Genomic DNA, 26,643 nt, shown 5'->3' with positions numbered 1-26,643 from the left:
CTCAGGTGGAGGGATTGTGTCCACTCTCTGGAGTGTCCATGGCCATCCTTGTCTGTGGCAGTGCAGGAGGGACAGCCTGGCTGGGCTGTGCCTGTCCCCTGGGCTCTGCGTGCTGCCTGGCACCAGCCCTGCCTCCCTCAGCAGATGTGGGATCCCGAGGATGCTTTGCCTTGGCATCTGCTCCTGCAGCCAGTGAAATCAAGGACATGGCTGCTGCAGTGCCTGCCCAGGAGATTTCCTGGTTGCTGGGCTGTGGTGGGGCAGCAGGGTGGAATTGGAGCAGCTGGAGCAGCTCTGCGTGTTCTGGGATGTCCAGGAGTGCTGCTGGTGACACAGGCAGCCACCAGAACCCTGGGAGGAGGAGGGGAGGGGGCTGCTCCTTGGCAGGGTGGGATAGGGTTTGGGTAGGACCCCCCGTTTTGGGAAATGTGGCTAAAAAACCTGAGCAGCATCACTGAAACAGAATTCCCAGGGCTGGCTGGTGCGGGGTTGTGGATGAGGCTGGCCAAGCATCCCAGGATGTCCGGTTCGATCCTTGGGACACCGGGTCCCTGTAGTGCCCGCTGTCACTTGGTGCACCCAAGGATGGTGACAGAGCCTGTTGTGCCCCCAGGGTGGTGGCACGTCCACTCCAAGGCTGTGTCGTGGTGCTGGGTGACACTGCTGCCACCCCCAGCCGGTGAGGAGCCCTGGGCCAGGCTGGGCAAACAGATCCAGCCAAATCCTTCATTTCAGACTGGAAATTTCCCTCTACTCCCCTGCCAGAACAGCTCCTGGGGCTCTGATCCTCTGTTAGCAATGCATGAGAGGGGTGAAAACTTGACTTGGAGGGGAAGATGTCGCCCTGAGGTAAATTGGGTCTGGGCTTTGTGTGCCTGGTGCAGGACACCAGAAGGATTTTGGCTGTCCCCATGCTGGGCTCAGCTCTGCTCTGGGTTTGCTGCCTGTCAGCAGGGTTTGACCTGAAATACCTGAGGGGGAGCAGCACAGGGAGTGCTTGGCAGCCGGACCTGATCATGGAGTTTTTATGCAACCTAAAGCATTCCACGATCCCATCTTTGTTGCAGGGGGTTGTGTTGTGCTCATGGAGGGGGTGGGCAGGGTGCCTGGCTGGCCTGAAGGGTTTGGGTTGGGGTCTCCTGCCCTCCCCTCCTCAGTCAGAGCCCCTTGCTCTGCTCCCTGCAGCTGCTGAGCTGTGCTGCCGGGCTGCTCGTTGATCTCCTCACCAAAGCATCACCTGCAACACCTGAGGATCGGTGGAGCTCAAGGGAACAATTTCCCCCTGCAGCACCTCAGCTGCTCCAGCTGAGCCAAATGAGCTGCTCCTGGAGTTGGGAATGTGCCACATGGGGCTGGCCCAGCCACCTGGGCTGTCCCCTCCCCAGGGCTTGGCTCTGCGGGCTTTTTCCCCTCGGTCTTTCTGCTGTGTTACTTCTTCCCCCAGTGGGATGGGAGAGGCAGGAGCAGTGGGGGAGCATCAATGCGACCAGACACGTCCCCAAACAGCCTCGTGGGCAGCTCCTGTCCCAGCCCTTGGGGTTTTCTGCTGTCCCATGCCACCGATGGTCACCTGCCCTGTCTCTTCCCGCAGGTGAGCGTGGCAGGCTATGGGATGGATGAAGCTGAGCAGGACCAGTATGAAGCTCGCCTCAAGGAGCTCTTCGACAGCTTCGACAGCACAGGCACGGGGTCCCTGGGGCAGGAGGAGCTCACTGACCTCTGCCACATGCTGCACCTGGAGGAGGTGGCCCCGGCACTGCAGCAGACGCTCCTCCAAGGAAACCTCCTAGGCAGGGTAAGAATCTGGGGAGGTGAAAGGGGGAGGGCTGAGGAAGCAGGCAGCACCTGTGTGCGTGGAATGGCCTTGGGAAGAGACTGATGTCTATAATTTGTGTATGTCCAATGTTCCTGAGGCTCTGGCGCTGCAGGACCTGTGGGGTCCGGTCTGTTCAGCGGGGTGGGCACAGGGCAACTTCTAAGAGGAGAATTGGTGATAACAGGGAAGGGAGCTGCTGTGTCTGCCCTCACTGGAGGTGGTCTGAAACTCAGAAACCACCACTTTAGGCTGAGCCTCGTGCTTTCCCAGTGTCCAAGGCCAGAGCAGGTGCCAGGTCCTGGCTGTCCTCGTGCCAGCGCTCGGCTCACGCAGCGCCCATTCCCCCGGCAGCCATTCCTGGTGCTGCTGGCCTGGGTCACCTCCCCAAACCAGCTCACCAGGTGCTTGACAAACTCTGAGCCACTTGGGATGTGACAAGGACCTAAATCCAGGGCTTGAGCCTGTGATTTACACTGGCTTAAGCTGTAGTTAGACCGGTGGGGCCATGTGCAGTCACGCACATTTTTCTAAGATGGAAAATATTGTCCCGCTCAGGCAGTCGCTGTCTGAGCCACCTTTGCTCACGTTACCTGGTGTTGGTGGCTTCCCAAAGCCCTTTTTCAGTTGTGGTTGTCCCTTTATGGAGTTAAATGCCAGGGCATTGAGCAGAAGCTGCTTGCCCTTGGGGGGATCTCTGCATTCAGCCTGGATGTCCTTGTGCTCTGCATTAGGTCTTTCCCAGCACGCTGTGCTCAGACTGCATTAGATCCTTCCCTGGAAATCACCCTGAAATCCCATCACTGCTCATTAAAATCAGAAAAATGTGGAACAGGGCAGCCAGGGCTCTCAACAGACAAGCAGCCATCGCAACTCCAATTTCCAATCAAACTGCAGTTTTCACAAACAAAATGATTCGTTTAACGAACAAAGGAATTTTTCCTTTTTCCTCCTCTTCCTCGCCTGCCCTGGGGCCATAGCTCTTCTGCTGACAGTGAGTGGTGCAGGAGCTGGAGCAGGGATGGATCCAGGCAGAGGTTGCTGACCTTTGGAGTTGCAGTGTGGCATTTTCTGGAGCACCAGAGACTTTCTGTGCTGCTCTGTCATCTTGAGCAGCCAGCATTCAGGTGCTGTTATCAAAGAATCATGGAATGGGTTGGGTTGGAAGGACCTTAAAGATCATCCAGTTCCAACCCCCTGCCATGGGCAGGCACACCTCCCACTATCCCAGGCTGCTCCAAGCCCCATCCAACCTGGCCTGGAACGTTTCCAGGCATCCAGGGGCAGCCACAACTTCTCTGGGCACCCTGAGCCAGGGCCTCACCACCCTCACAGCCAGGAATTCCTTCCCAATATTGAATTTTAGTCTATTTTCCTTCAGTTTAAAGCCATTTCCTCTTGTCCTATCATCTGGCTTTGCCACTTGTGGGATGGTAGCATAGAAAGAGAGGAAGGGCAGATGTGGCTGTCACAAAACCCCCCCCTGTTAAAGCACCCCGAGTGCTGGGTCACCCTCACCCCATCCCAACCCGGAGCTCCATCCCTGCAGGCTATCCCAGGGCACGAGGCATCCTGTTTTATTTCATCCCCTCCTTTGTCTTTGGGGATGGTTCTCCCTTCCATCCTGCCACTCCAGCCTCAGGATAATCTTTGTCTGCTGCCTCTGCTCCCATCTCCCCGGCGCTCGTGCTCGTTGGCAGCAGCAATGGCCCATGTCTAAGCATGAGCCACATTTAACAGCCCTCGGATCCTTGGGGTTTCCTAGGAAGCTCATGGGGAGAACAGCACAAACATGTTGCTCCCTGAGCACAGACTTCTTGCACCTGTCCCGCCAGCCCCTCGCCGCAGATGGTCCCAGCCTTTGTTTGCCTGCACTTCCAGGGGCCGGGATTTATGGCAGGGCACCGGGGAGGGGGGCAGCGGGGGAAGGTTTTGTCTGCTCAGGGGCAGCTCGGTGGGGCCACGTGCTTGCCTTTGTGCCGGGGGCTCTGCTCCAGGGATGAATGTTCCGGGATCAAAGAATCACGGAATGGTTTGGGTTGGAAGGGGGCTTTAAAGATCACCTCGTTCCAAGCTCCTGCCCTGGGTGGGGACTGGGAGCTGAGCTGGCATCCGGAGAGGGGCTGGATGTGCAGCCTCCCCCGTGATGGTTTGGGGGTTAATGGGGTCTGGTGTGGGGGTGTAAATCCTGCCCTGACTCGTGGCCAAACCCCTGCAGAACTTTTCCTCATAGGATTGTGTGCAGAGGTGATGCTCTCAGCAATTCCTGGGATTCCTCAGGAAGGCTGTTTCCTCTCACCCTTGATGGCAGCAGTGAGGGGATGGGTGTGGGTATGCCCGTGTGTCTGCCTTCTCTGTGCCCTTTAATCAGCAGCAAACTGGAGGTGTCCTGGGGACAGTGCTCGTGGGCCTGGGTGATGTGTGGGGATGGGAATAGTCCCTGGCAGTCAGACCCTATCCCTGGAAGCATCCAAGGCCAGGTTGGACAGGGCTTGGAGCACCCTGGGATGGTGGAAGGTGTCCCTGCCCATGGCAGGGGGTGGAATGGGCTGAGCTTTAAGCTCCCTTCCAACCAAACCATGCTGGGATTCTGTGGAGTTGGGCACCTCTGGGCCCTGTGCAGGGACTGTCCTTGGCACTGTCCTTGAGCAGGGATGGGGAGCTCAGGTTTCACCTGCACCGCTGCATTGGCAGCCTGCAGCAAGGACGCCGTGGCCTGGGGTTTCACTTGTCAGCTCCCTTCAGTGCCACGGCTCGTGACCTCTTGCAAAATATCCTCACCCTGTGCCCGCAGTGACGCCGTTCCCCTTAATGCACTGTGGGGTTTCGCATGCCAGGCTTGGGTGCAAGGCTGCCCTGTTCTGATGTTCCTGCAAGATTGGCCTGTTAGGACCCGAGGGAACAGCTGGAGCTGTGTCAGGGAAGGTTTAGGTTGGATACCAGGGAAAGGTTCTTCCCCAGAGGGTGCTGGGCACTGCCCAGGCTCCCCAGGGAATGGGCACGGCCCCGAGGCTGCCAGAGCTCCAGGAGCGTTTGGACAGCGCTGCCAGGGATGCCCAGGGTGGGATTGTTGGGGTGTTTGTGCAGGGCCTGGAGCTGGACCCCATAATCCTTGTGGATCAGGATATTCTATGATTCTGCATCTCCCCCCACTAGACGTGTCCCTCTGCAACCTTCTGGCTGCCTCTGCTGGAAGGAGTTTACAGACAGGGGCAGAGCTTTGGGAATGGGATTGTGGTTGAGATCAAGGCCAGGGAAGCTGGAAGGAGCTGCTGCCGCCGGCCTGTCCCGGCTGTGCCAAGAGCTTTGCATGGCAGGGACACAGCGGGGAGCAGCAGGTACCTTGGCACAGGCACACAGCTCTTTCTAGTGCTAATCAGTCACGGCTTCAGAGGGAGCCGGCTGTGCAGAGGCGTCGGGATTTCTCAGAGGACCTGGGGTTGCTCAGCAGCCACAGCTTTGGTTGGTCCCTGATTGCCGTGGGGAGGCTGGGCTGGGCTGGCAGTGCCTCTCTGTTGGTGCATTTGTCTTGTTTGCCTCTGATTTACTCATTCTGGGAAAATTCGCCTCGCTGGGGACTCGACCTGGCTCTGCAGTGCTGGTCTGGCTGTGGGGTTAGCAGGGATGTGTGTGCTGTCCCTGATGCTGGGCAGGCACGACAGCACATTGTGCCATCACCTTCCAAAGCCCCCCATTGCCTCCTGGCTGGTTGGGATCAGCCCCAAATTGCTGGGAGACCCCCACGAGCAGATCCACAAATTAGCAATACCGAAATAGAATTGTGGAATCAGAGTTTGGGTTGGAAGGGATCTTAAAGCTCATCTTATTCCACCCCTACCACTATCCCAGGTTGCTCCAAGCTCATCCAGCCTGGCCTTGGACACTTCCAGGGTTGGGGAACCTGTGCCAGGGCCTCCCCACCCTCACAGGAGGATTTCTGCAGCGTTCGTGGCTTTGCTGCCCCAGGGCTGCCTTGTGCTCAAGCCCAGCTCTAATTTTATCAGTGGTGTTTCTCTAACTCTCTAAGCACTCTCTGTGTGCAGGCACACCACATCCAAGGTCAAACGTGCACCACAGACTGGTTTTGCTGCTTATCTGGTGTCAGGAAAACCTCTGGCCCATCCTGAGGAAAAAATCTCCCCCCTCTGCCAGCTGGGACTCCACCTCCAGAGTGAGGAGGGCATTGGGGAGTGCCCTGTGCCTGTCCCTGTGCTGCTGATTTGCATTTGAAATCCTGCTGTGCAGCACAGGAGGATGGCCATGTCCTGCTCCACAGCCTGAGCTTCCACGGGCTCCTTTGGATGCCGTGCTCGAGGTGAAATCACAGTGTGGCCACAGGGCCGGGCCCCTCTGTCCCTGTGCAGCTGAAAAGGGCTCAGCTCTTCCTCCTCCCTGCTTCTCGTTAGTGCAGACACGACTTATGGGGCTCATTATGCAGAGCAGGTGATGTCAGTGGCACTGCACACCTGCCCAGGTGGTTTGACTTTATTCAATTCCATGGGGTTGCGTGAGGGATGCAAAGTGGATTTTGTTTTCTTGCTGCTGTGAGGTCCCATCCAAGGCTCTGCCTGCTGTCACAGTTCCCTTCCTGAGAGGATCCCATGGGGAGGGAACCTGTAATTCGAACACCCTCATCTTTTATTCATCCTCATTTAGTCTAAATGTCAAGTTTGGTTGGGTTTTTTTTTAATGGGGGAAATTCTCCTATCTCTGTAAACTGTCCCTTTTGAAGTACACCAGGGTCTGAGAAGGGATGGCAGCAATTAGTATTCAGAGGAAAGCATTCCTGATGAGCTTCTCTGCTGAACACGGTTTTTAATTGTGTTTAAAAAACATGTTTAAAAATGTTTAAAGCCTCAGGGGTGATTGGCAGGACCTGAGCTGTGGCATGAGGTGCTCACCTGTGACCCCCTCCCTGCCAGGGAGCTTGTTGGCCTTTTTTTGAGCTGCCTAGATCCTAAGAAAACACTGGGGAACTTCAAACCTGAACTTTGCTGCTGGTTCCTCCCCCAGCAGCGTGAAAAATCCCTCTGACTGCAGCTCTGGCTTCGTCCTCTGCCAGCCAGAGCAGCCTCACTGGAGGCTCTGCATTTCTTTAAATACAAAATCTCTTGTTCCATGCTAAAGATTCTTCCAAGATTTATTTAGCCAAAAGAGACGGTGGCAGCCAGCTCTGCCTCGCCACTGACCCATGTCAAATAGCTTCTCCAGCTGTCCCTGGGTTTCCTTGTCCCCCACGGCTGGAATTGCTGACATTCCCCGGCACGGCTGTGGAGGATGCTGCAGCCTCTCTGTGACTGTTCCTGCCCGGAGGCAGGAGGCCTTCCAGGAAGGCACAGATGGAAAAAAAGGAGGGGAAAAAACCCCCTCAGTGGTGGGATCATCCCTCTGTTTTTCCCAGCTCCACTCCAGGCCTGCTATTCCTGGTCCAGCCCTTGTGGAAGGAGCTGGGGTGGGGCTACCCGGGAAAGGGAGGGATTTTTCTGCCATCCACATTGGGAAGTGGTTTTTGAAGCTTAATTAGGGCAGTGGAGCATTTCCACAGTGGAATATCTCATCCCTGGTCAGGAATGGTCTCACTGTAGGAGCCACTGACCTTGGCCGGGTCACTTCAAGTGATGGAGATGCTCCCTGCTCCTTTGGCCGTTGTTTCAGCGTTTTGCTTGATGTAAAAACCCAACCAGTGCATGAAATCCGTGGCTTTGGGCCCTACTGTGGTAGCAGTGATTCTGCCCATGTGCCCAGAGGTGCTGGCTGTGTCTTCATGTCCCTTGCTGTCACTTCTCCAGGGTTCCTTTGTGCCCCTTGCCAAGGCCATTGGCACAGGGGCAGTGATCTGAGCAATTCCCACTGCTGCCCATCTTCCTGCTGGATTATTGGCCTCATATTTAACTCCCTGCACCAGCTGATTTTCTCTTTTCTTCCTTTTTTTCCCCACAGGTCCACTTTGATCAGTTTAAAGAAGCACTTATCCTCATCTTATCCAGAACCCTGTCAAATGAAGAACACTTCCAAGAACCAGGTAAATACTGAAATTACCTAAACCAGTACATTTTCATTGGCAAAGTGGTTGTGGGTGGCTCTCACAGAGGAATTTAGAAGAGAAAGTGCTTTTTAGGTGCTGCCATCCAAGCAGAAAAGGCTGATCTTGGGAGAAAGGGGAGTTCAGGTCTGTTGTGGAGCCTGAACAAAAGTGTTTTCAGAGCCACTGGGCATCTTATCCCATCCCCAGGATCTAAATGCCCAGAGAGGCACAGGATGGCTGTGAGCAGACAGCTGCACCACACTTCAGATGCTCAGGATGTCTCATGGCTGTGACATGGGCTCAGGTCTCTCCATCCCACACCACTCCTGGTGGCCAGGGATGCTTTAGGAGCAGGGAGTTGTGGCCAGGCAGTCGAAGAGTTGGTTTCCTGCTCCTGCTGGGGCTTTTTCCCAGCTGGGGCTGGTGTTGGTTTTTATTTTTTTAAAGTCCATTCTGTTTCCTTGTGTCTGAGATGAGCTGGGTGTAGGAAGCTTCTCTGTATTTCTCCCAGGAAACAGGCAGGCTGCTCCAGAGGTGTTCCTGAACAAGTGAAGCCCCTGAGAAACCAGGCTGGGGCTGGGCAGAGAATTGCAGAATGGCTTGAGTGGGAAGGGACCTTCAAGCCCATCTCATTCCATGCCCCTGCCATGGGCAGGGACACCTTCCACTGTCCCAGGTTGCTCCAAGTCCCATCCAACCCGGCTTTGAACACTTCCAGGGGTCCAGGGGCAGTGCTGTGAATCCTCAGTGTCCTGGTTTTTCCTTGCTTTGTTCCAGTGTGCCTTGAAAATGTGGCTTTTTAGGCTTTCCTTGGCAGGAAATACAGTTGCAGCTTCAATGTTTTCCCCCCTTCAGGGACTGGGAGCACTGGGAGCTGTGGTGAGGGCTGAGCCCCTGCAGCTCCAGCTGGTATCACACCTGTATGTAAATCCCTAATCCTGTCTTTGGAGCAGCAGGGGAGTGAAATCCCCCAAGGAGAAAACAGCTTAGCAAAGGGGGGGAGAGAGGAGCTCCAGGTTTCCTCTCCTGGAGCATCCTACTCTTGGGAGAGCAGCCTGCCAGCAAAATTACAACTTTCCCCTTTAAATAGGCTGCAAAAACCACAGGGTTGAAGAGCTGTGATTGATGGATTATTTTTATTTTCCACCTCTCGTTTCCAAAGCTCTTAATGCTTCGAGAGGGGTGATGGCAGCTCTTGCACCCGGCATTCCTTAATGGAATTTCCAAGTGCAGGTCAGGACGTGCTCAGGAGCTGGCACAGGGCAGGAGGCAACCCCAGCACCCTAGTGAGCCAGAACTAATCCAGCATTCTGCATTTATGGGGGAATCATATGGCTGAGAAGCTCCAGCTTGATTGAAATGTAAATAAATCTTCCAGAAACGGCTAAATTTGGGGTTATTGCAGGGGAAATTACAAGTGGAGCTGGAGAGCCCTCCTTGGGGACACGTTTGTCAGCTGGGGTTGGAGTGGCAGGAAATCAAAGGGCATGGGGTGCAGGTAGGGAGCCAGAGCCAGGCAGGCCTGGGAGGCATTTTATTTTTAATGCGTTTTGACAGGTTGGTTAACGCCAAAGTCTTTGCTTCTTTTAATTTAGATCAAACTGGAGATTTGGAGAACAAGCTGCTTTGTGCTGTTGGTGTCAAACTGTCAGGGAGTGTGGAAATGCTGGTGTTCCAGCCCGCCCCAGGCTTGGGACAAATTGAGTTAAGAGCTCTAAATCATATCATTTAAATGAAAATTTAATTTGGCGGGGGGGATTGGAGTGGGGGGAGATTTGCAGGCTGTTTGCTGCGTCTGGGGAGTTTGCTCTGGAAGGGAGAGGCTGTGTGCAGTGAAGCCGTGGTTTTATCCAGGGATTTGGGTGATGGGAAGGTCACTGGGGAGCACTGGAGGGCTCGGGGGTTTGGTCTGTGTGACATGGCCGAGGGGATCCCACATCCTTGTCCCCATGGATGCTCCCAGCTCAAGGAGCCAGGGGGTGACAGGAAGGACACAGAGTTGTTGGAGCGGGTCCAGAGGAGGCACAGAGGGATGGATGCAGCCCCTCTGCTGTGAGGAAAGGCTGAGAGAAGTGGGGTTGTTCAGGCTGGAGAAGAGAAGCTTACAGCCCCTTCCAGTACCTGTAGGCAGCCAAAAAGAAACATGGAAAGGGATTATTCACAAGAGCCTGGAGGGACAGGACAGGGAATGGCTTCCCACTGCCAGAGGGCAGGGATGGATGGGATATTGGGAAGGAATTCCTGGCTGGGAGGATGGGCAGGCCCTGGCACAGGGTGCCCAGAGCAGCTGTGGCTGCCCCTGGATCCCTGGAAGTGTCCAAGGCCAGGCTGGACATTGGGGCTTGGAGCAGCCTGGGATAGTGGAAGGTGTCCCTGCCCATGGCAGAGGTGGAAGGAGATGATTTTTAAGGTCCCTTCCACCCAAACTGATCCTGTGACGGGGCTCTGGGGTCACAGCAGGACCCAGGGGCTGGGGACAAGGAACCAAAAGTGCTGCAGTTCCTGCAGAAGCAGCCGATGGGGTTTCCTCATTTCGGGAGGAAGCGGCAGCTGGGAGCAGTGCTCAGGCTTGCAGAGAGCAGCTGATATATTTGTATATTTATATATTTGTATATTTATATATTATTTTTTTCTTCTTGGCAAAGAGGCTAAATTCCCTTTGCAAAGGGAAGACTGGCAGGGAAGATGGTGCTGCAGGCGCTCTGCCTGGGGAGCAGCCCTGGAAACCAAGGCAGGCAGAGCTCCAGTGCTGCTGTCATCAGCTCTGTCCCCTCGAGGATGTCAGTGTGGGGACACAGACCCAGCTGTGAACCAGAGCATCAGCTGGCTGGGCAAAGCCTGGCTCTGCTGGGAAGAGGGATGGGGAGATTCCAGGAAAAGCAGAAAAAGGCTTGAATGGGGTTGAAAATAATCACCATTTTAGCTCTTGGGACCTGTGGGACCGGGCTGGGTGCTGCTGCCACCGCTGCTCTTTGTCCATGGGTCACTGCAGCAGTGAGGGGGCAGCTTGGGTACAGTAAAATAGATTTGAGAGTGGGGAAAGGAATGAAAACAAACCAGTTGTGTGGGTGATTGGGGGGGGGGGAAAAATCAGGCTTTTTTCCTCCCCATTATAGCAAATAAAAAGTGCGTGGAAGCTGGGCTAGGGAGGGATTACCAGGGTGGAGTGCAGGATTACAGGAACACCCAGGAGAAATTAAAGAGCAGTTTGACGCCATCATCCCTATGGTCACGAGGGGGTTTGGGTTTTTTCCTTCCCGGTTTTTTCCTCCTCCTTTTGGAGGCAACACAAGTGCCCTCCCAAAAAGGAGCTGGTGGGGATGATACCCTTTGGAAGGGCCCCCATCTGTGGGGATGAAACCAGTGCCACGGCCCAGACAGGGGTGGTTGAGGCACAGACAATATTTTTGGGTCAAAACCCGTTGATTTTGGGTTGTGGTGACCCAGCCATAGCTCCTCTCTTCCTCCACTGCTGAACCTGAGTTACGAAATAGGGACTTGAAGGAGTTCAGACTTACCTGCTGCCTCAGGGGATTAGGATTTAGCAGATCCTGGCTGCCCTGTGCTTTGCCCAGCAGCTGGAACATCCCTCCCTTCCAAATCTTAAGCAGCAGGGAAATTAATTTCACCTTTAAACGCCGGGATTGTGGGATGAGGGTCTTCCTGCTCTAAACCCCCTTTTGTCTGCGCTCCAGGGCTTTGATGCTGGGCCCAGGGAAGGGGAGCCTCCTCCTCCTCCCCATCTGAGGGCAGAACAGGATTTTGAAATGACTTATCTGGCGCAGAAAGGCAGAAAATCAAGTGTAAATCTCCAGCCATGGAGACGTTTCAGTGCTGGGATGGGAGGGGGGAGTGAGAGAGGGAATTGATGGTTTCTGTCCGCGGCGCTTACATCAGAGAGGTCTCGTGAAATGCAGGCCTGGGGGGGCTGTTTTATTTCAGGGGGCACTGTGAGGGCCACAAACCCTCTGGGCAGTGGGCAGGAAGGTGAGAGGCTTCTTCTCTCAGCCTCCTCCAGCCTGGGGGCAGTTCAGGGGGGAGATCAGACCCCAGTGTCCAATTAGGCACCAGCTCTGGAGTGTGGGTTTTACTAAGCCCACGCCTTGCTGAGGGCTGTAGGAAGCAGGGAGGGCTCAACCTATTTTATTTTTCTCTTCCCCCCCCCCCCCCCCCCCTTCTTGGTGATTTGTCAGCCACACAATAGTGGGGGTCTGAGCAGCAGCATCTCACCTTGGTCTTGCAGGGAGGAGTGGGTACCAGAGCATCCTCCCCCTCTGTTCAGGGGGGATACTTGGCATTTTTGGGGATAAATAGCACACAGGGCTGTCTCATGGGCATCTGCCTCAGTGAAAGGCTTGATTTTGACATCTTCCTGCTCCTCCTGTGCCTCTAAAAACACACGTGGGTTGAGCAGCTCTTTCCATCTGAGGTTGGACTTGATGACCTCGGAGGTCTTTTCCAGATTTAATGATTCTCTAATGCTTCCTCCTCAGTTTTTGGCTGGGAATGAGAACCTGTTCCGTTCAGCTCATCCTGCATTCAGGAAGCATGGCTGGCTGCTTTTTCATTTTGTGTGTGCTCAGCATTCCCTAAATATTGAGAATAGTGGGGACATCAAGGGCACCAGCTGCTGTGCTGGGGGGTTGGGTTGGGACAGCAGGAGATGGAGAGGCTTAGAGGATGCTGCAGGTGTGGGAGGTGTCTGTGTACACCTGGTTGAGAGGTGATGGTGCTGGAAAGGAGATGGATTTGTGCTTCCAGGGATGGGGCTGCAGGATGTGGTAAGGGAAGAGTGGTAACCCAGTGTTAACAAGAGCAGCCTGGCTCTGGAAATGAGATTTCAGGGTGCCTGAGCTGGGATCCCCTCAGCAGCTGGGCTCAGGCACAGCTGGTTTGGAAGTTGGAGCAAAGCAGGAGCAAACTTTGTTCTCCTCAAGCTGTGAAGGGTCACCTTTCCCTCCTGGGGATGTTCTCGAGCTTCACACATTTTTAATTACAAAAGGCAAACAAGCTCGCCCGTGGTGCTCAGAGCAAAGAGAAGAGAGAAATCAGCTGCCAGCCTGCAAATGCTTAAAACACAGAAGTGGGGAGGTGCTCCTGTTGTTCCCATTCCCGTGCTTGCAGGGGGCACAGCGTGAAGGCACTCGTGTTTCAGAGAGTCACAGAGCGCTTTGGGTTGGAAGGGACTTTGAAAACCATCTCATTCCAACCCCCTGCCATGAGCAGGGACACCTTCCATTAGACCACTGAATTTCCAGCTGCAGCAGTGGGTAAACACAGTCAGTGTGGAGGGGTTGGGAATGGGATTCTTCGGGAAATCCAGGAGGAAATTTAGCCGTAGCTTCACTATTGCTGAATTCCAGCTTCTTCCCCCTCCTCCATCTCTCCAAAGACAGATGGGCACGGAGGTACAGCTCTGTCTTAGGAATAATAAAAATGATTCCTGAAGAAAAACAAAGCTCCCAACCCTCTCTTGTGCGGGAGGGAGTAAAATAACTGGGTGAATGAGTAGCCACAAATATTAGCATTTCAGAGAGAGCTGCTGGATGGAGATTGTTCACCACCGGGCAGGCTTTAATAGGAGTGATAAGGTTTGCTTTTGTTCTGGGGCTCTTCCTTAATCAGCCTGTCTCCTCCTGATTTTTCTATCGGCGCACTCCATCGCCCAACTTTCATGTGCTGAGTCCCAGCTGCAGCAAATCTTGTTAAAATGGCCTTGTTCAAACACGGGTGCTGGGTTGGTTCCCTAGAGCTGCACCGCGGCTGGATGGAGTGCGGGGCTGCAGGAATCAAAGCGCTCCTCGGCCTGTGTATTTTATAATTCATTGCATAGCTAAGTTGTGGAATATTTTTCCCCCTCTAACAAGCTCGAAGCCTTTTCTTCCCATATCTAAAGGAATATTATCCGAGGAGGCATTTGGGTAGGGGGGTTTGGAGACCCGCTGCTTTCCGTGTGTCCTTTGTCAATGGTGGAGCAGCTTCCCTGTGCCTTATTAGTATTGTGCTCTTGCATTTCTTTTATATCAGAGCCCTCTGCAAATAAAATTTTCAAAAGCTGCTGCTCTTGCCACTGCAAGTGGCGGAAAATAAAAGATGATGGAGTCCTGGGGGGGTTTCGGCAGTCAGGTTAGCAAACACTGAAACAAAGCGTGGCACGGAGCCTTCCCCTAATTGAATCCCTGGTTAATTTGGTCCTTCGTTTAATTTGCCCCCTGCTCCAGACGTCAGAGGATTCTCACTGAAAACAGCCCAAAACGTGCTTATTTATTTTTTTGTTTTGATCCTCGCCTGCGAGTGCTCCCGGATAATTCAGTCTCCAAAGGCAGGAGCTTGCTGCGGGAAGCTGGAGCCGGGGAATGTGGAGCCCCTGTAATTAGATGATGACTCCAAAGGGTTATTTAGATCTTGCAGTTGGCTTTGGCTGCTCAGCACAGGCTGGGACCTGCCCCACCATCGCCCAGATCAGCTGCTCCTGTCGGCCCCCCTCCAGACTTGCCCAATTTTTTTCCACTTGCCCGGTTGTTCGGGCATTTTTAATGGAGCTGAAATTCAAATCCACGGAAAGCAGCGGCGGCCGCCCAGGTGTCTGCGGGATCTGGAGACTTGAGCTGCCACAGTGCAACTCTGTCCCTAATTAAACCTGCCTGGTGCTGCTAATGCAGATTAGTGCAAGGAGGAGAGGCCTAATGGACTTTCCATCCAAGGCTCCTGGCAAGGTTCAGGGGTTTTACCCCCCCCCCATCCTGTTAACTTGATCTGGGAAGTGGGGAAAGGTGAGGAAGAGAAGAACAAGCTCTGGTTCCACTTTGTGACAGCTTTTGTTGGCAGGGAGCAGAACCAATTCGAACCCATCGGACCAAAAGCCCTGGTGAGGGTGGTGACGATCCATGGAGCAGCCGCTGGCGCTTGCCCACCGGGAACGGTGGTGGCAATCGGGTGCTCAGAATTCCGCCCAACAAACCAGCCCCGAGAGAGCTCCAAAATCACATTCCTGATGTGTTTTGTGCTCGGATTCCCCAGATTCCTCCCCAGAAGCACAACCCAAGTACATCAAAGGTGGCAAACGCTACGGGCGCCGTTCCCTGCCGGAGTTCCAGGAGTCGGGGGAGGACTTTGCCGAGGTGACGGTCATCGAGCCGCTGAGCGAGGAAGCGCATCCCGCACACATCGCCTCCAGCCAGGAGGTGAGCAGGGAGGGGATGGGTGTTGGGGTGGCCTTCTCACCTCTGGACATTGCTGCTCCCCACATCCAGTGAGGTTTGGATGTGCTTGGAGCCTTCCCAGTAAAGGCACTGGTCACCGTCCTTGCCTGTCCCTAGGATGGGTGTTGGGCTGGCCTTGTCACCTCTGGACACATGGCTGATCCCCACATCCAAAGGGGGTTGGGATGTCCCAGTAAAGGCACTGGCCACCCTCTATGCCTGTCCCTAGGGATTAGCCATGCCAGGCAACGTCTCCCTTGCTCCGTGTGCTGTGGGAAGTCGGGAAGAAGCCAGGGGTGACTTGCTCCTGGCGCCGCTGGCTCCTGGCTGGAGCGTGGGCCAGCAATTAAGCGAGGGCTGAGCCACTGCCTCCGTGGCTAACGAGGTGTGGGCGGGGAGCAGACGGAGCATGTCCACATCCATTAGGGCAGCTGCCAAAATCCGGCTGTGGCTCCAGCAGAAGGGATGGGGAAAAGGGGTGGTGGGCAGCAGAGCCCAGAGCCTGCAGCTGCTCTGGGACAGAGGCATCTAATTGCTCAAAAAATCCATATTCCTGGTTTTGTGCTCCAGATTTGTGGCTCTCTTTGTGCCAGTGCTTTCAATCCCAGAATCTCCTCTTGCTTCCCCAGACAGGAAAGCCAAAGGAGCCGAGTGGTTGGGGTTGGTGCTGTGTGTTAGTGTACGGCCACAGCGGCTTTTCCCTGGAGCTGGGCTGCTTCCAGCCTGCCCTGCTGTGCCAAGTATTGTTGATTCAGGAGCATGTGGTGGGATTTTTTCCACTGGGAGGGAGAAGCATTGCTGCCTTCTCCCTGCTCTGTCTCCTGGCTTCACTTGGAGTTGGGAGCCTCTGCAGCCACATTTGCAGGGGGACACCCAACCCTGTGTGGAAAAGCAAGGGAGGAATTTCCAATTTCTGTGATTTCAGTATTGTTCCTGAGCTTAAAAATGATAAAAAAAAACCCCAAACCAACACCTCAAAGAAAAGCTTTTCCACCACACCCAGCTGCTTTTCCCTACTCCCGGTGACCTTTGCTCACCGCCACAGGGATGCTCATCCATCTCCTGGTGTTGGCCACATGGGCTGCCCTGACCTTGGAATCGATGTTAATCCGCCCACGCTCCCCAGGGAAGTGATGTCCTTGGTGGAAGAGGCTACTCTAATCTTACCCCTCAGTTTTAGCTGTCACGGAGGTGTAAAGGGTAGTCTATTAACAAGGTCAGTTAATTAACCCAGCTGGTGTGCAACCAGGCTGTGCCGTGGGGGCTGGATCAGTCTCCTGCTGGGAATGCTCCTTTTGGGCTGGTGGGATGGTTAATTCCCTTGCAACTGGAGCAAAAAACAGGCTCAGCTTGTGAAATCCCTACTTTATCAGCACTGCTGTCTCGTTCCCTAAAGTAGATCCTCTTGGTATGCATGGAAATGCTGGAAGCTGCTGAGGGGTCCCAGGGGAGTGTTGGAGGCTCCTGATGCACTGACTCCTTGGGATTTGGCCCAGGGAGCAGCGTTTGCCCGGTTCTCTCCTGTTGTGTGTACAAACACGCCGCTGCTGCCAGCGTTCCGCAAGCCTGCCCCCGGCCCGGGCTGTCCCTGGCCTGGGAACTGGGACAGGGTGCCTTAATTGGTGCTTGCTCCCAAGCAGTGCCAATTAAAAGGGCTCAGGCTCTGTCTGAGAGGTTTCCTTCCCTCCCTCCCCTCGTAAACATCAGAGGAGAGGCTGGGAGGCTGCTCTGGGCTCGACTGCCCAGGGAGGCTCCCTGACCTCCATCCCCAGGGATTTTTTCAGGTGCTGTTGGATAAAGTAATGAGCAGCTGGGTCTGGGTTTGGCACTGACCCTGCTGTGAGTACAGGGGTGGTGGTAGGATCCTGAGGGTCCCTCTGGCCTGCAGGAGCTGGATGCTGGCTGTGCTGCCTTCCAAACCTCACCATGGAGCATCTGTCACCTCTCCTTCCCCAGCTCCTGGCTCTGCTCTGGGAAAGGTCCCTCCTACTTGCAGGTTCATGCAATCCCAGAATGGCTTGGGTTGGAAAGCACCCTAAAACCCATCTCATTCCAGCCTTCTGCCATGGGCAGGGACACTTTCCATTAGTCCAGGTTGCTCCAAGCCCTATCCAACCTGGCCTTGAGTTTGTAGACTCTGCTGGCACATCCCAGTTCTGTCTCTTCAGTGCCTGCTGGAGCTTCTTGCTCCCATCCTCTGTGTTTGCTTCTGCACAGAGTTGTTTCCAGCATGGCCTGGCCTTGGAGCAAAACATTCTGGGAGCCTCAGGTTGAAACTCCTGGGGTTTGGGTCCTCAATGTGAGACTCCCAAAGTGGGACTGCCCTGGAAAGACGGGATTTGTGGATAACAGCTCAGGATAGAGGCTGCCTCCAGAAAAGGTGCGTTTCTGGTGTGGCTGGTGCTTTGGAGCTGAAGGTACCTGGCAAAGCGAGGTGTGGAGATTTGACAGCTTTTTTGGGGTCTCTGCTCGGGCTGCTCAGCCCAGGGAGCTGCTGTGTGGATCTGGGAAGAGCGGGGCCCACCAGCACTGGGGCGAGGGCTCGCCTCGTGGCGTGCGGAGCAGCGCGGGCTCGGCGTGCGCTCCTGATCATCATCTTAATTAGCAATATATTCTGGGGGAGAACAAAGGTCTGTCTGGCTGGAGCAGATGGCAGGGGGGAGAGGTGGCTGCTGCCTTGTTCTGGGCAGAGCAAACGGCACAGGCTGCAGATGCTCGCCCGGCCCCGCGCCGCAGCATTCAAAGCCACGGCCATCTGCTCCCCAGGCCGGCCGAGCACGCGCCTCCCGAAGGATAACGCATTCCTGGGATCCCCGTGTGTGTGACCCGTGGCCAGCTGTAGCACTGCCGGGGCTGGGGGACAATGAGTGCCTGACATCGGGATGTCCACCTCCCCCCATGCCTGCCCCGGCCCCTCTTTGTCCCCTCGCTGGCGGTGGCCGACCCCGAGCCCCCCGCGCACAAAGGGACCCCCGAGCCCTGCACAGGGAGGGAGGGAGGGAGGTCACACGAGCGCCCCGGGGTCGCTGTCAGGGGGTTGCCAGCCCACAGCCCCCTGGCTTTGTTCTTTCTTCAGGTTGTTGGTGTTTATGGGGTTGTTGTGGTTTCATGGAATCCCAGAATGGTTTGGGTTGGAAGGGAGCTTAAAGCTCATCCCATTCCACCCCCTGCCATGGGCTGGGACACCTTCCACTAGCCCAGGGTGCTCCAAGCCCTGTTCAGTCTGGCTTTGAACACTTCCAGGAATGGGACAGCAGCAGCTTGTCTGGTTTTGCTGCAAGTCCTTGAAGTGAGGGGGTTCTGGTGCTGAATTAATCTGATTCTATATAAAAGTATTGATGTTGCATATGCAAAAAGACTTGGACGCAGAGGATCTGCCTCCTGAGCATCACTGCCCGGTTCCCCTCAGTGTCCCAGCTGTCTTAGGTGAGGATGAGGATGGGTGCCTGCACGGTGGGATCTCTGGGACTCAAGCAGACCCTCTCTCTGCACAAAGTTTTCTGCATTTTCAGATGGAAATTTCACAGAATCCCAGAACGGTTTGGGTTGGAAGGGACCTTAAAGTCCATCTCGTTCCACCCCCTGCCATGGGCAGGGACATCTTCCACTGTCCCAGGCTGCTCCAAGCCCTGTCCAGCCTGGCCTTGGGCACTTCCAGGGATCCAGGGGCAGCCACAGCTTCTCTGGGCACCCTGTGCCGGTGTTTTGCCATCCTCCTTGTAAAGAACTTGCAGGGATGGGATTTGATGGCACCTGTTGCCTCAGCTCCTGCTTTCCGTCCCTCAGGGGATGTTGCGATGCTGCGGCAGCAAAGGGCCCTTGCCTGGTCCAGCAGCTGAAACGGGAACAGCAGCAGAGCTAAAAAAAGTCCAGTGACCTAATCCAGTTTCCATGGCAACGTTGTAGATTAATGGCTTTTAGCTGTAATCTGAATGAGATGTATTGAACTTTTCTGTGATGATTTAGAGCCTCTTTATGTCCTGGGTGACTTTGACTCCAAATCCATCAGTCACGTGCAGGCAGAAGTATCCACTTGTACCGCTGCAGAGGCAACATCTGCCACTGCTAAAGCAGAAGTTAATGTTGGAGAGCATCACGTGGGAGTAAATACCCTGGGCTGGTACAACGTGTAGTACATGAGGAAATCACCTTAAATGCTGTACTTTTGCTCCTGGTGCTGCCTGAGCTGATGGGATGCTGCCAGAGGGAGCGGGATGGTTTAAGACCACCAAAGAGTGGGTTTTTTCCCCTCTGTTAAGCTCAGTAAAGAGCTTGTTGACAGCATAGCTCTCTCCTGTTACAGAGCTGCAGTTAGTGGAGGACTTCTGGATTTGGCTTGGCTGAATATGGGGCAAAATAGGGGCAAATAAGGTTCTGGAAGGAAAAGATAACCCAGCTCTGTGCAGCCCATGATCTTCCCTGCATCCCCATCCCCTCGACCATCAATACCTCAAAGAAAAGCAGCATGGTTTGCTTGGAAGGGAAATCCTCTGCCTCCCTCCCCAGCACCCTGCCAGGCTCTGATCTGTTCCCTCTCCTGGGTCATTTGTGGGGCTTTAGGCATCTCTGTGGTTTCTCCCCACCGGAGAGCCACACGTGCCAGAACAAGGCAGGATCAAAGAGCCCTGGATTCCCAGCCCAGCCTGCAGGGAACAGGGAGATGAAAGCCCAGCGGCATTGCTGGAGCCCTGCAGCTCCTTGGATGCTGATCCCAGAGTCCCTTTCATTCCGGGGATGTCTTGCAGTAGTAATAACTTGGGAACCTTTTGTTTTCTCCCCAGCACTGGAAGACGCGAGGCAGCGAGGAGTACGAGGCCGAGGGTAAGAGCAAAGAGCAGCACCTGGATGTGCTTGTTCTCATTTCAGCTCTGAAGAGGGATCAGAGGAGCACGTGGAGAGGGTCTCTGGGTGTGTGGAGCATCCCAGCCCGGCTGGTGCAGAGCTCAGCAAGCTGGGGCATCCCCCTAAGCTGGGGATGAAAGCTGACGCAGGGCGCATCTTGTGCCGCACCCCCTCTGCCCTCTTCATCCTGCTGTGGGTGTTCCTGGTCTCCCTGACCTCTGTCCTGGTCCCCACTCCTGCCCCGGGGGGCTCTGGCTGTAGTGGAGCCCGGTGGGCACTGGATGTCAGCAGGGACCAGTCATTAAATGTTCCCTAATTGTCACGGAGCTATAAAGTCATGGAATGGTTTGGAAGGGACTGTAAAGCCCATCCAGTGCCACCTCCTGCCATGGGCAGGGACACCTTCCACTATCCCAGGAAGTGGATAGGAAGTGCTCCAAGCCCTGTCCAACCTGGTGTTGGACACTTCCAGTGATGGGAAATTTCTCTGGACACCCTGTGCCAGCGTTTTACCATCTTCATCATAAATAACTTCCTTTTAATTAGGTCAGCACCTCTTCCATATTTCATCTGCTCTCTAACCCCTTTCCCATCCAAAGGGGACAACTTTTTTCTCCTAGAGCTGCTTTTCCAGCCCCAGGAGGTGGCTTTGCAGCTCCCTTGATCCCATAACTGCCCAGGGTAGCAGGGTCCTTTTTCCATCTCTGCTGGTGGCTGAGGCAGCAGAGCTGCCCTTTCCTGGCCACCAGCCCATGTTGACCACTGGACTCCTCCACATTCCCAAAGATCCTCCTGGCCACGGTCCCAGCTGGTCACTCTGCACCTGGTCAGGCACTGGGAGTCCCCATCCTTGGAGGGATTAAAAGCCGTGTGGATGTGGCACTTGGGGATGTGGGTCAGTGCTGACCTTGGCCATGCTGGGGAGCACTTGGTCTCAACGGTCTTAGAGGGCTTTTCCAACCTCAACAGTTCCATGATTCTGTGGACGCGAGGCTCCTTCCCCTGGGGTGGCACGTGTGAGTGGAATGCTGAGCAGAACCTCCCGGTAGAGTCCGATACTGCTGGGACCAGTATCCATATCCTAAAATCCAAAGTGTGCTCTGAGTAGGATGAACTCAGACAAATGATCCTTTGGGATCTGCAGAGCCAGGAAGGAGCTCTGCCCATCACAGCAGCAGGTCCCCAGTGGGGTGCAGAGCCCCCAGGTGTTTTGGTGACCACTCCAGACCCCAGAGCAATCTCCTCCATTTCCAGGACAGCTGCGCTTCTGGAACCCCGATGACCTGAACGCCTCCCCTGGTGCCTCACCGAGCCCAGACTGGATCGAGGAGAAACTTCAGGAGGTCTGTGAGCACCTGGGGATCACCAGGGATGGCCACCTGAACAGGAAGAAGCTGGTTTCCATCTGTGAGCAGTACGGGCTGCACGCAGCGGCCGGGGAGGTGAGCGACCACATACGGACCCGTGCCACCACTGCCCCTACCTGGGCCCCCCAAAATCCCTCCTGGGATTCACCACGAGCACAGGTGGCTACTTGGAGAGGAGTTTCCAGCTCCAGCTCCTGGTTTTCCAGCAAGGTTTTTGGTGCCAAACCATCAGGCTGCTGTAGGAGAAGGCAGCTGCTAGCTCGAACCGTGGCATGCGTGTCTCCTCATGCCATCACAGAGTGAGCTGGAGTTTAAAAACATGGCTGAGATTCCAAGCATTTCTCCTTAATCCTAGGAATTTTCTAGCTGGACAGCAAATATGGGTTAAATATTCATAGGTGGTTGCTTTTGACTTTGTGAAGGCCTGTGGGCTCTTTCTGTCCTGCAGCAAGAGCCCACGACAAAATGAAATCTTTATCAAAAAAAAAAAAAAAAGGCTCTTTTCAACTTAGGATTTAGTTTTATTAAAAAAGTCAGATTTTTTGCATCTTAAGATAACGTGCTTGTAATAATTTCCTCCACAGAGCATGTTTCTGAGCAGGTATTCCTTTGCAGCATCCACAATGGAATGTTTTCAGGGTATTAAGGCAGAAAATGGAAAAGATAAACTGTAGACAAAGAAATAATCTGAACATCTCCAGTCCTGCTTTTGAGAAAGCAGCGTGGCCCGAAGCATAAAACAGATTTATGATAACCTTGCAGTGTCTTAGGGGGTTTTTTTGCCTGGTCACTTCAAGCTGCTTAGGGTTTGGCATCTGTCTCAGTACCTTGAGCTGAATTCCTGAGGTCACCCTGTCTCGGGAGCAGAATGAAATGAGGGTTTTTTCATGCTGCCTCATTAAACAGCGGCTCCAAGATGACCAGGAGCTTTTTTTCATGGTGCCTGCAATTTTCCATATGGAGGACATGGAAATGGGTTAGGCTGAGGTACCAGGTAACTCTTGCTTTGCTCTTTTTGGAGCCTTGGGAATAGGATGTTTTCTCTGTGCTAGATTTTTTTTTGGCCTTTTACACCATTTCTGTCTCCTTGCAGGTGCTGGAAGAGGTGCTCCATAACCTGGAGCAAGATGGGACCATGAGCATCGAGGACTTCTTTTATGGCCTGTTTAGAAATGGGAAATCTCTGACACCTTCAGCATCTACTCCGTACCGGCAGCTGAAACGGCACCTGTCCATGCAGGTGAGACAGTGAGAGGTGAATCCTGGGGTCAGAGGAGCAGGAGAATTCCTGAACAGTTCCCACCCAGCCTGTCGTCTCCTCTTCCTCAGCATTTGTCCCTGGAGGGGTGGCTGTGAGGGCTTCCCTACCCCGTGGAGGTGGTGGCAGTGAGCTGCCCACGCTGCTCCAAAAGCAGATTTCAAATTCCCTCTCAGGAAAAGCTCATTTGGGGGAGATAAAACAGAAAACACCCTCATGGTAAAGGGGATGTGGCTCCCCTTTGAAGTTTTGTGGCTCGGAGAGGGCTCTGGCAGCCTGTGGAGTGCAGTGTGGAAATGGTAGAGACTGGCAGAGTTCCAGAGTGGCTTGGGTTGGAAGGGACCTTAAAGCTCATCCCATTCCACCCCCTGCCATGGGCAGGGACACCTTCTGCTATCCCAGGTTGTTCCAAGGTCCATCCAGCCTGGCCTTGGACACTTCCAGGATGGGGCATCCAGTATAAACTGGGTGCAGGGGGAAGCACTGCCTGGGATAGGCTGTGGACATGCAGGTCCCACATCTCTACTCCAATTACTGCTTTTTTTCTGAGAGAGAATTTGAAATCTGCTCCCTGTCTTTGCCTGGAAGCTGAGGGCCATACCCAGAGCACGTCTGCAAATGCTCCCTGCAGCTCTTTTAGGGAAGGTGACACTCCAAACCAAAAATGAGCAGTGGAAAACCCTTCTGGAGCATTGAGGCCAGCTCTGAAACTGCTCCTCCTCGGATTCATTTGCAGTCCCGAGGGCCTGGTTGTGCCCCGGTGCTGTGAGGCCAGCAGCGGCGCTCCCGCCGGGTTTTGGCTTGGCAGCGAGGAAAAGCAGAGCTTAATCCTTAATCTCTGGAGCAGTGCAAGGGAAATTCCATTGATAAGCCCTTCTGGGCACTGCCTTTGCCCCGTCACACCCTCATCCTCTCTCACAGTCCTTCGACGAGAGCGGGAGACGCACCACCACCCCCTCGGCCATGCCCAGCACCATCGGCTTCTCCCTCTTCTCCAGCCTGGATGATGGGATGGGCTACGGCTGCGTGGAGGGGGTCCTGGACTGCTGGCACCAGGAGGGCATAGAGAACAGCCAGGAGATCCTGAAGGTAACCCCCAGCTCCATCTCACCCGTGGTTATGTGTATTTTTTTCTCCCTGTGTCAGCAGCTGAGTTATTTTTTCCTTTCCAAAATCCCTGGGTTTACTCCTTTTAAAACTTCCACGGGGAAGCTGTGGCTGCTCAATCCCTGGAAGTGTCCAAGGCCAGGTTGGACAGGGCTTGGAGCAACCTGGGACAGTGGAAGGTGTCCCTGCCCGTGGCAGGAGGTGGAACTGGATGATGATTAAGATCTGTTCCAACCCAAACCGTTCTATAATTCTATAAAAACTCCCAGTGCTAGAGACAAGAGTTCTGGGAGTTTTCCAGTCATTTCCTTTATGGTACATCCCAGAGAACAAGAAGCTAATGATAAAAATACAATGGGCTTTCCAGCGTAGCTTGAAGAAGTCACCTGTATTTGTTAGGAAGCAATTTAATTCCTCTCCCTCCCTGAATAGCTGTGCCTGCAAACCTCTCAGCACTGGGGTGACCTGAATTATTGCTCGTGCTGAGGTGGAGAACAGCACTTGAAACCCTGCCCAGTCCTCAGTGTTCCATTAGACAGAGCAGAAGGGTGATGGGGGTGAAATTGGGTACCTGAGTAATTCCATCCCTGTCCATCTCGTTAGAAGCTGTGGAGGGGAGAAGAAAATTTCATGTGACCATCCCTGGATTGCCAGCAATGTGGACTGTGGTTCTCCTGGCTTTTAAATAGCCACGTGGAAAGTGAACATCCGGGCTGTAATAACCTCTGCCACTGCTCAGGATTTAAAACCCACTCATAACCCCACACAATTTGAGAAGGTGGGACCACCTTCACCAGATTTGTGTGTCCACCTTCACCTTGTTGCTTTCCACTGGAAAATTCCTTTGTACTGGTGTCACTGGGGTGGTGTCTGCAGTGTTTCAGCCCCACCACAGGGGCTTTGCTTTGTGCTCCTGCAGGGTTGGGTTGAATCATGGAATCATTTAGGTTGGAAAAGACCTCTAAGATTGAGTCCAGCTGTCAGCTTAGACCTTGTTCACCACTAAACCCCGTCCCCAAGTGCCACGTCCATGTGGGTTTTGAACACTTCCAGTGAAAGAAAATGCCTTTCTTCAAGGCTTGGAGCAACCTGGAATAGTGGAAGGTGTCCCTGCCCATGGCAGGGGGGGAACTGGATGGGCTTTAAGGTTCTTTCCAACCCAAACCATCCTGGGATTCTGTGAAATTCCAAGCACTTGCTGATGATAACTTGCCTTCTAAGAGGTGGGATCCTCACCATCAATCAAACCCTTCCTGCAGAGCTGCTTCTGTGTTGCCTCTGCTGCCAGAGCTGGTGTTGTTTACACGAACATCCCCAGCCACCTCCTGGCAGCAGCTGGTCCATGCAAAGTCCAGTGTCGTTAGATCCTGCAGGGAATTACTGCATTTCATCAGGCCTGGGCTTAATTTCCTGCTGGTCTTGCAGCACAACCAGGACACTTCCCATCCCCACAGCTGGCAGCAGCTCTGTGTTGTAGGGAGGTGGCAGAGATGTCTGGTTTATTGCCCCCGGGGCGTTTGTGACAGATTAATTAGCGAGCAAAGATCTCTTCTGAGCCTCGTTTCATCCTGTCAATCCCTGCACAAATGTCTCCAGGCTGCTGCAGGAAGCTCGTTCCGCTCTAAGGACCCATTGTTTCCACAGGCTCTGGACTTCAGCTTGGATGGGAAGGTGAACCTGACGGAGCTGACGCTGGCGCTGGAGAATGAGCTCTTAATCACCAAGAATGGAGTCCACCAGGCAGCCCTGGCGAGCTTCAAAACAGAGATCAGGCACTTGATGTGAGTCTCAGGGATTACTGGATGTGCTGCTTCCCTCTGTGCCTTGCCAAGCAGGAGCTGAGGGAGCAGCTGATGGATGGATGGTGGTGCTCCGAGGGGCGCTGGGGTGGCACCGGAAGGCTCAGGTCTCTGATGGAGTGCTCAGAAACTTCCAGCTGTCTTGTTTTGCCTGGGAAAAGCACTCAACCCTCCAAGGATTGCAGAAAAATGTAGTTGAAGAACAAAAAAATGGAAGCAGCAGGCTGTTCCCAGTCTGGGGATGGTCTGGGAGTGGTCACTGCTGGCTGCAGTGGTCATTGATGGCCAAGGAATGCACAGCTTGAGGCAGAGGCTGGTGGAGTTTATCAGTACCTTAAATCCAGACTGATTTGGGGCATTACAGAGGTTTTGCCATGTGATAGACGTGGAGGTGAGGTACAAACCCACCGTAAATCCCAAGGTTTTTCCTTTCAAAGTCAGCACAGCTTGGCCTTGTGCTGGACTTGCCATGCAGGTTTCCCTGTTGAAAAAGAAGGCTCCAGGGAGAGCTCAGAGCCCCTTGCAGGGCCTGAAGGGGCTCCAGGAGAGCTGGAGAGGGACTGGGGACAAGGGATGGAGGGACAGCACACAGGGAATGGCTTCCCAGTGCCAGAGGGCAGGGATGGATGGGAGATTGGGAAGGAATTGTTCCCTGGGTGGGTGGGGAGGCCCTGGCACAGGGTGCCCAGAGCAGCTGTGGCTGCCCCTGGATCCCTGGCAGCGTCCGAGGCCAGGTTGGACATTGGGGCTTGGAGCAGTCTGGGACAGTGGGAGGTGTCCCTGCCCATGGCAGAGGCTGGAACAGGACAGTCTTGAAGGTCCCTTCCAACCCAAACCATTTCAGGATTTGAACTGGGAGCTGGACCACAGCTGAGGGTCTCAAGTGTTGAGGTCTCAGGATCTTGTGGGGATACCAAGACATGTCCAGAGCTGTTTGGGTACAGGTTCAAAGCTAGTGACTAAATGCAGTTGATGAGACCCATGGTTATCTTTCCAAGCTTCTTCTCTTGACATTTCAAATACCCTTTCTGGGGGAGCAGTGTGGGCTGACCTAATGCAGACTAGCTCTGCTCTGCCTAGGGAGAGGTTTGACCAAGTGGCCAGGGAGAAGGAGAAGCTGCGGTCGGACCTGGAGAAAGCGGAGAAGCTGAAATCCCTGATGGCCTCAGAGGTGGACGATCACCACGCCGCCATCGAGCGCCGCAATGAGTACAACCTCAGGTAGGGCAT

General features: G+C 54.3%; 1 protein-coding gene across 12 annotated transcripts in view; it reads left to right on the top strand.

The window, feature by feature from the left end:
* Positions 1–26,643, top strand: part of NIN (ninein) — a 60,927-nt gene that overhangs the window by 4,513 nt on the left and 29,771 nt on the right. For all 12 annotated transcript variants that reach the window (XM_048306933.1, XM_048306935.1, XM_048306936.1 and 9 more), the window contains exons 2-10: positions 1,592–1,795; positions 7,754–7,835; positions 14,859–15,022; positions 19,822–19,861; positions 21,137–21,324; positions 22,343–22,489; positions 23,429–23,596; positions 25,259–25,395; positions 26,494–26,634. In XM_048306933.1, coding sequence (XP_048162890.1) covers positions 1,613–1,795; positions 7,754–7,835; positions 14,859–15,022; positions 19,822–19,861; positions 21,137–21,324; positions 22,343–22,489; positions 23,429–23,596; positions 25,259–25,395; positions 26,494–26,634 — 1,250 coding nt within the window. In that variant the 5' untranslated portion in view covers positions 1,592–1,612. The remainder of the gene's footprint in view (positions 1–1,591; positions 1,796–7,753; positions 7,836–14,858; positions 15,023–19,821; positions 19,862–21,136; positions 21,325–22,342; positions 22,490–23,428; positions 23,597–25,258; positions 25,396–26,493; positions 26,635–26,643) is intronic.

This window comes from Corvus hawaiiensis, chromosome 6, assembly GCF_020740725.1.
Source record: "Corvus hawaiiensis isolate bCorHaw1 chromosome 6, bCorHaw1.pri.cur, whole genome shotgun sequence".
Lineage (NCBI taxonomy): Eukaryota > Metazoa > Chordata > Aves > Passeriformes > Corvidae > Corvus > Corvus hawaiiensis.
This window is presented reverse-complemented; position numbering and strand designations above follow the sequence as displayed.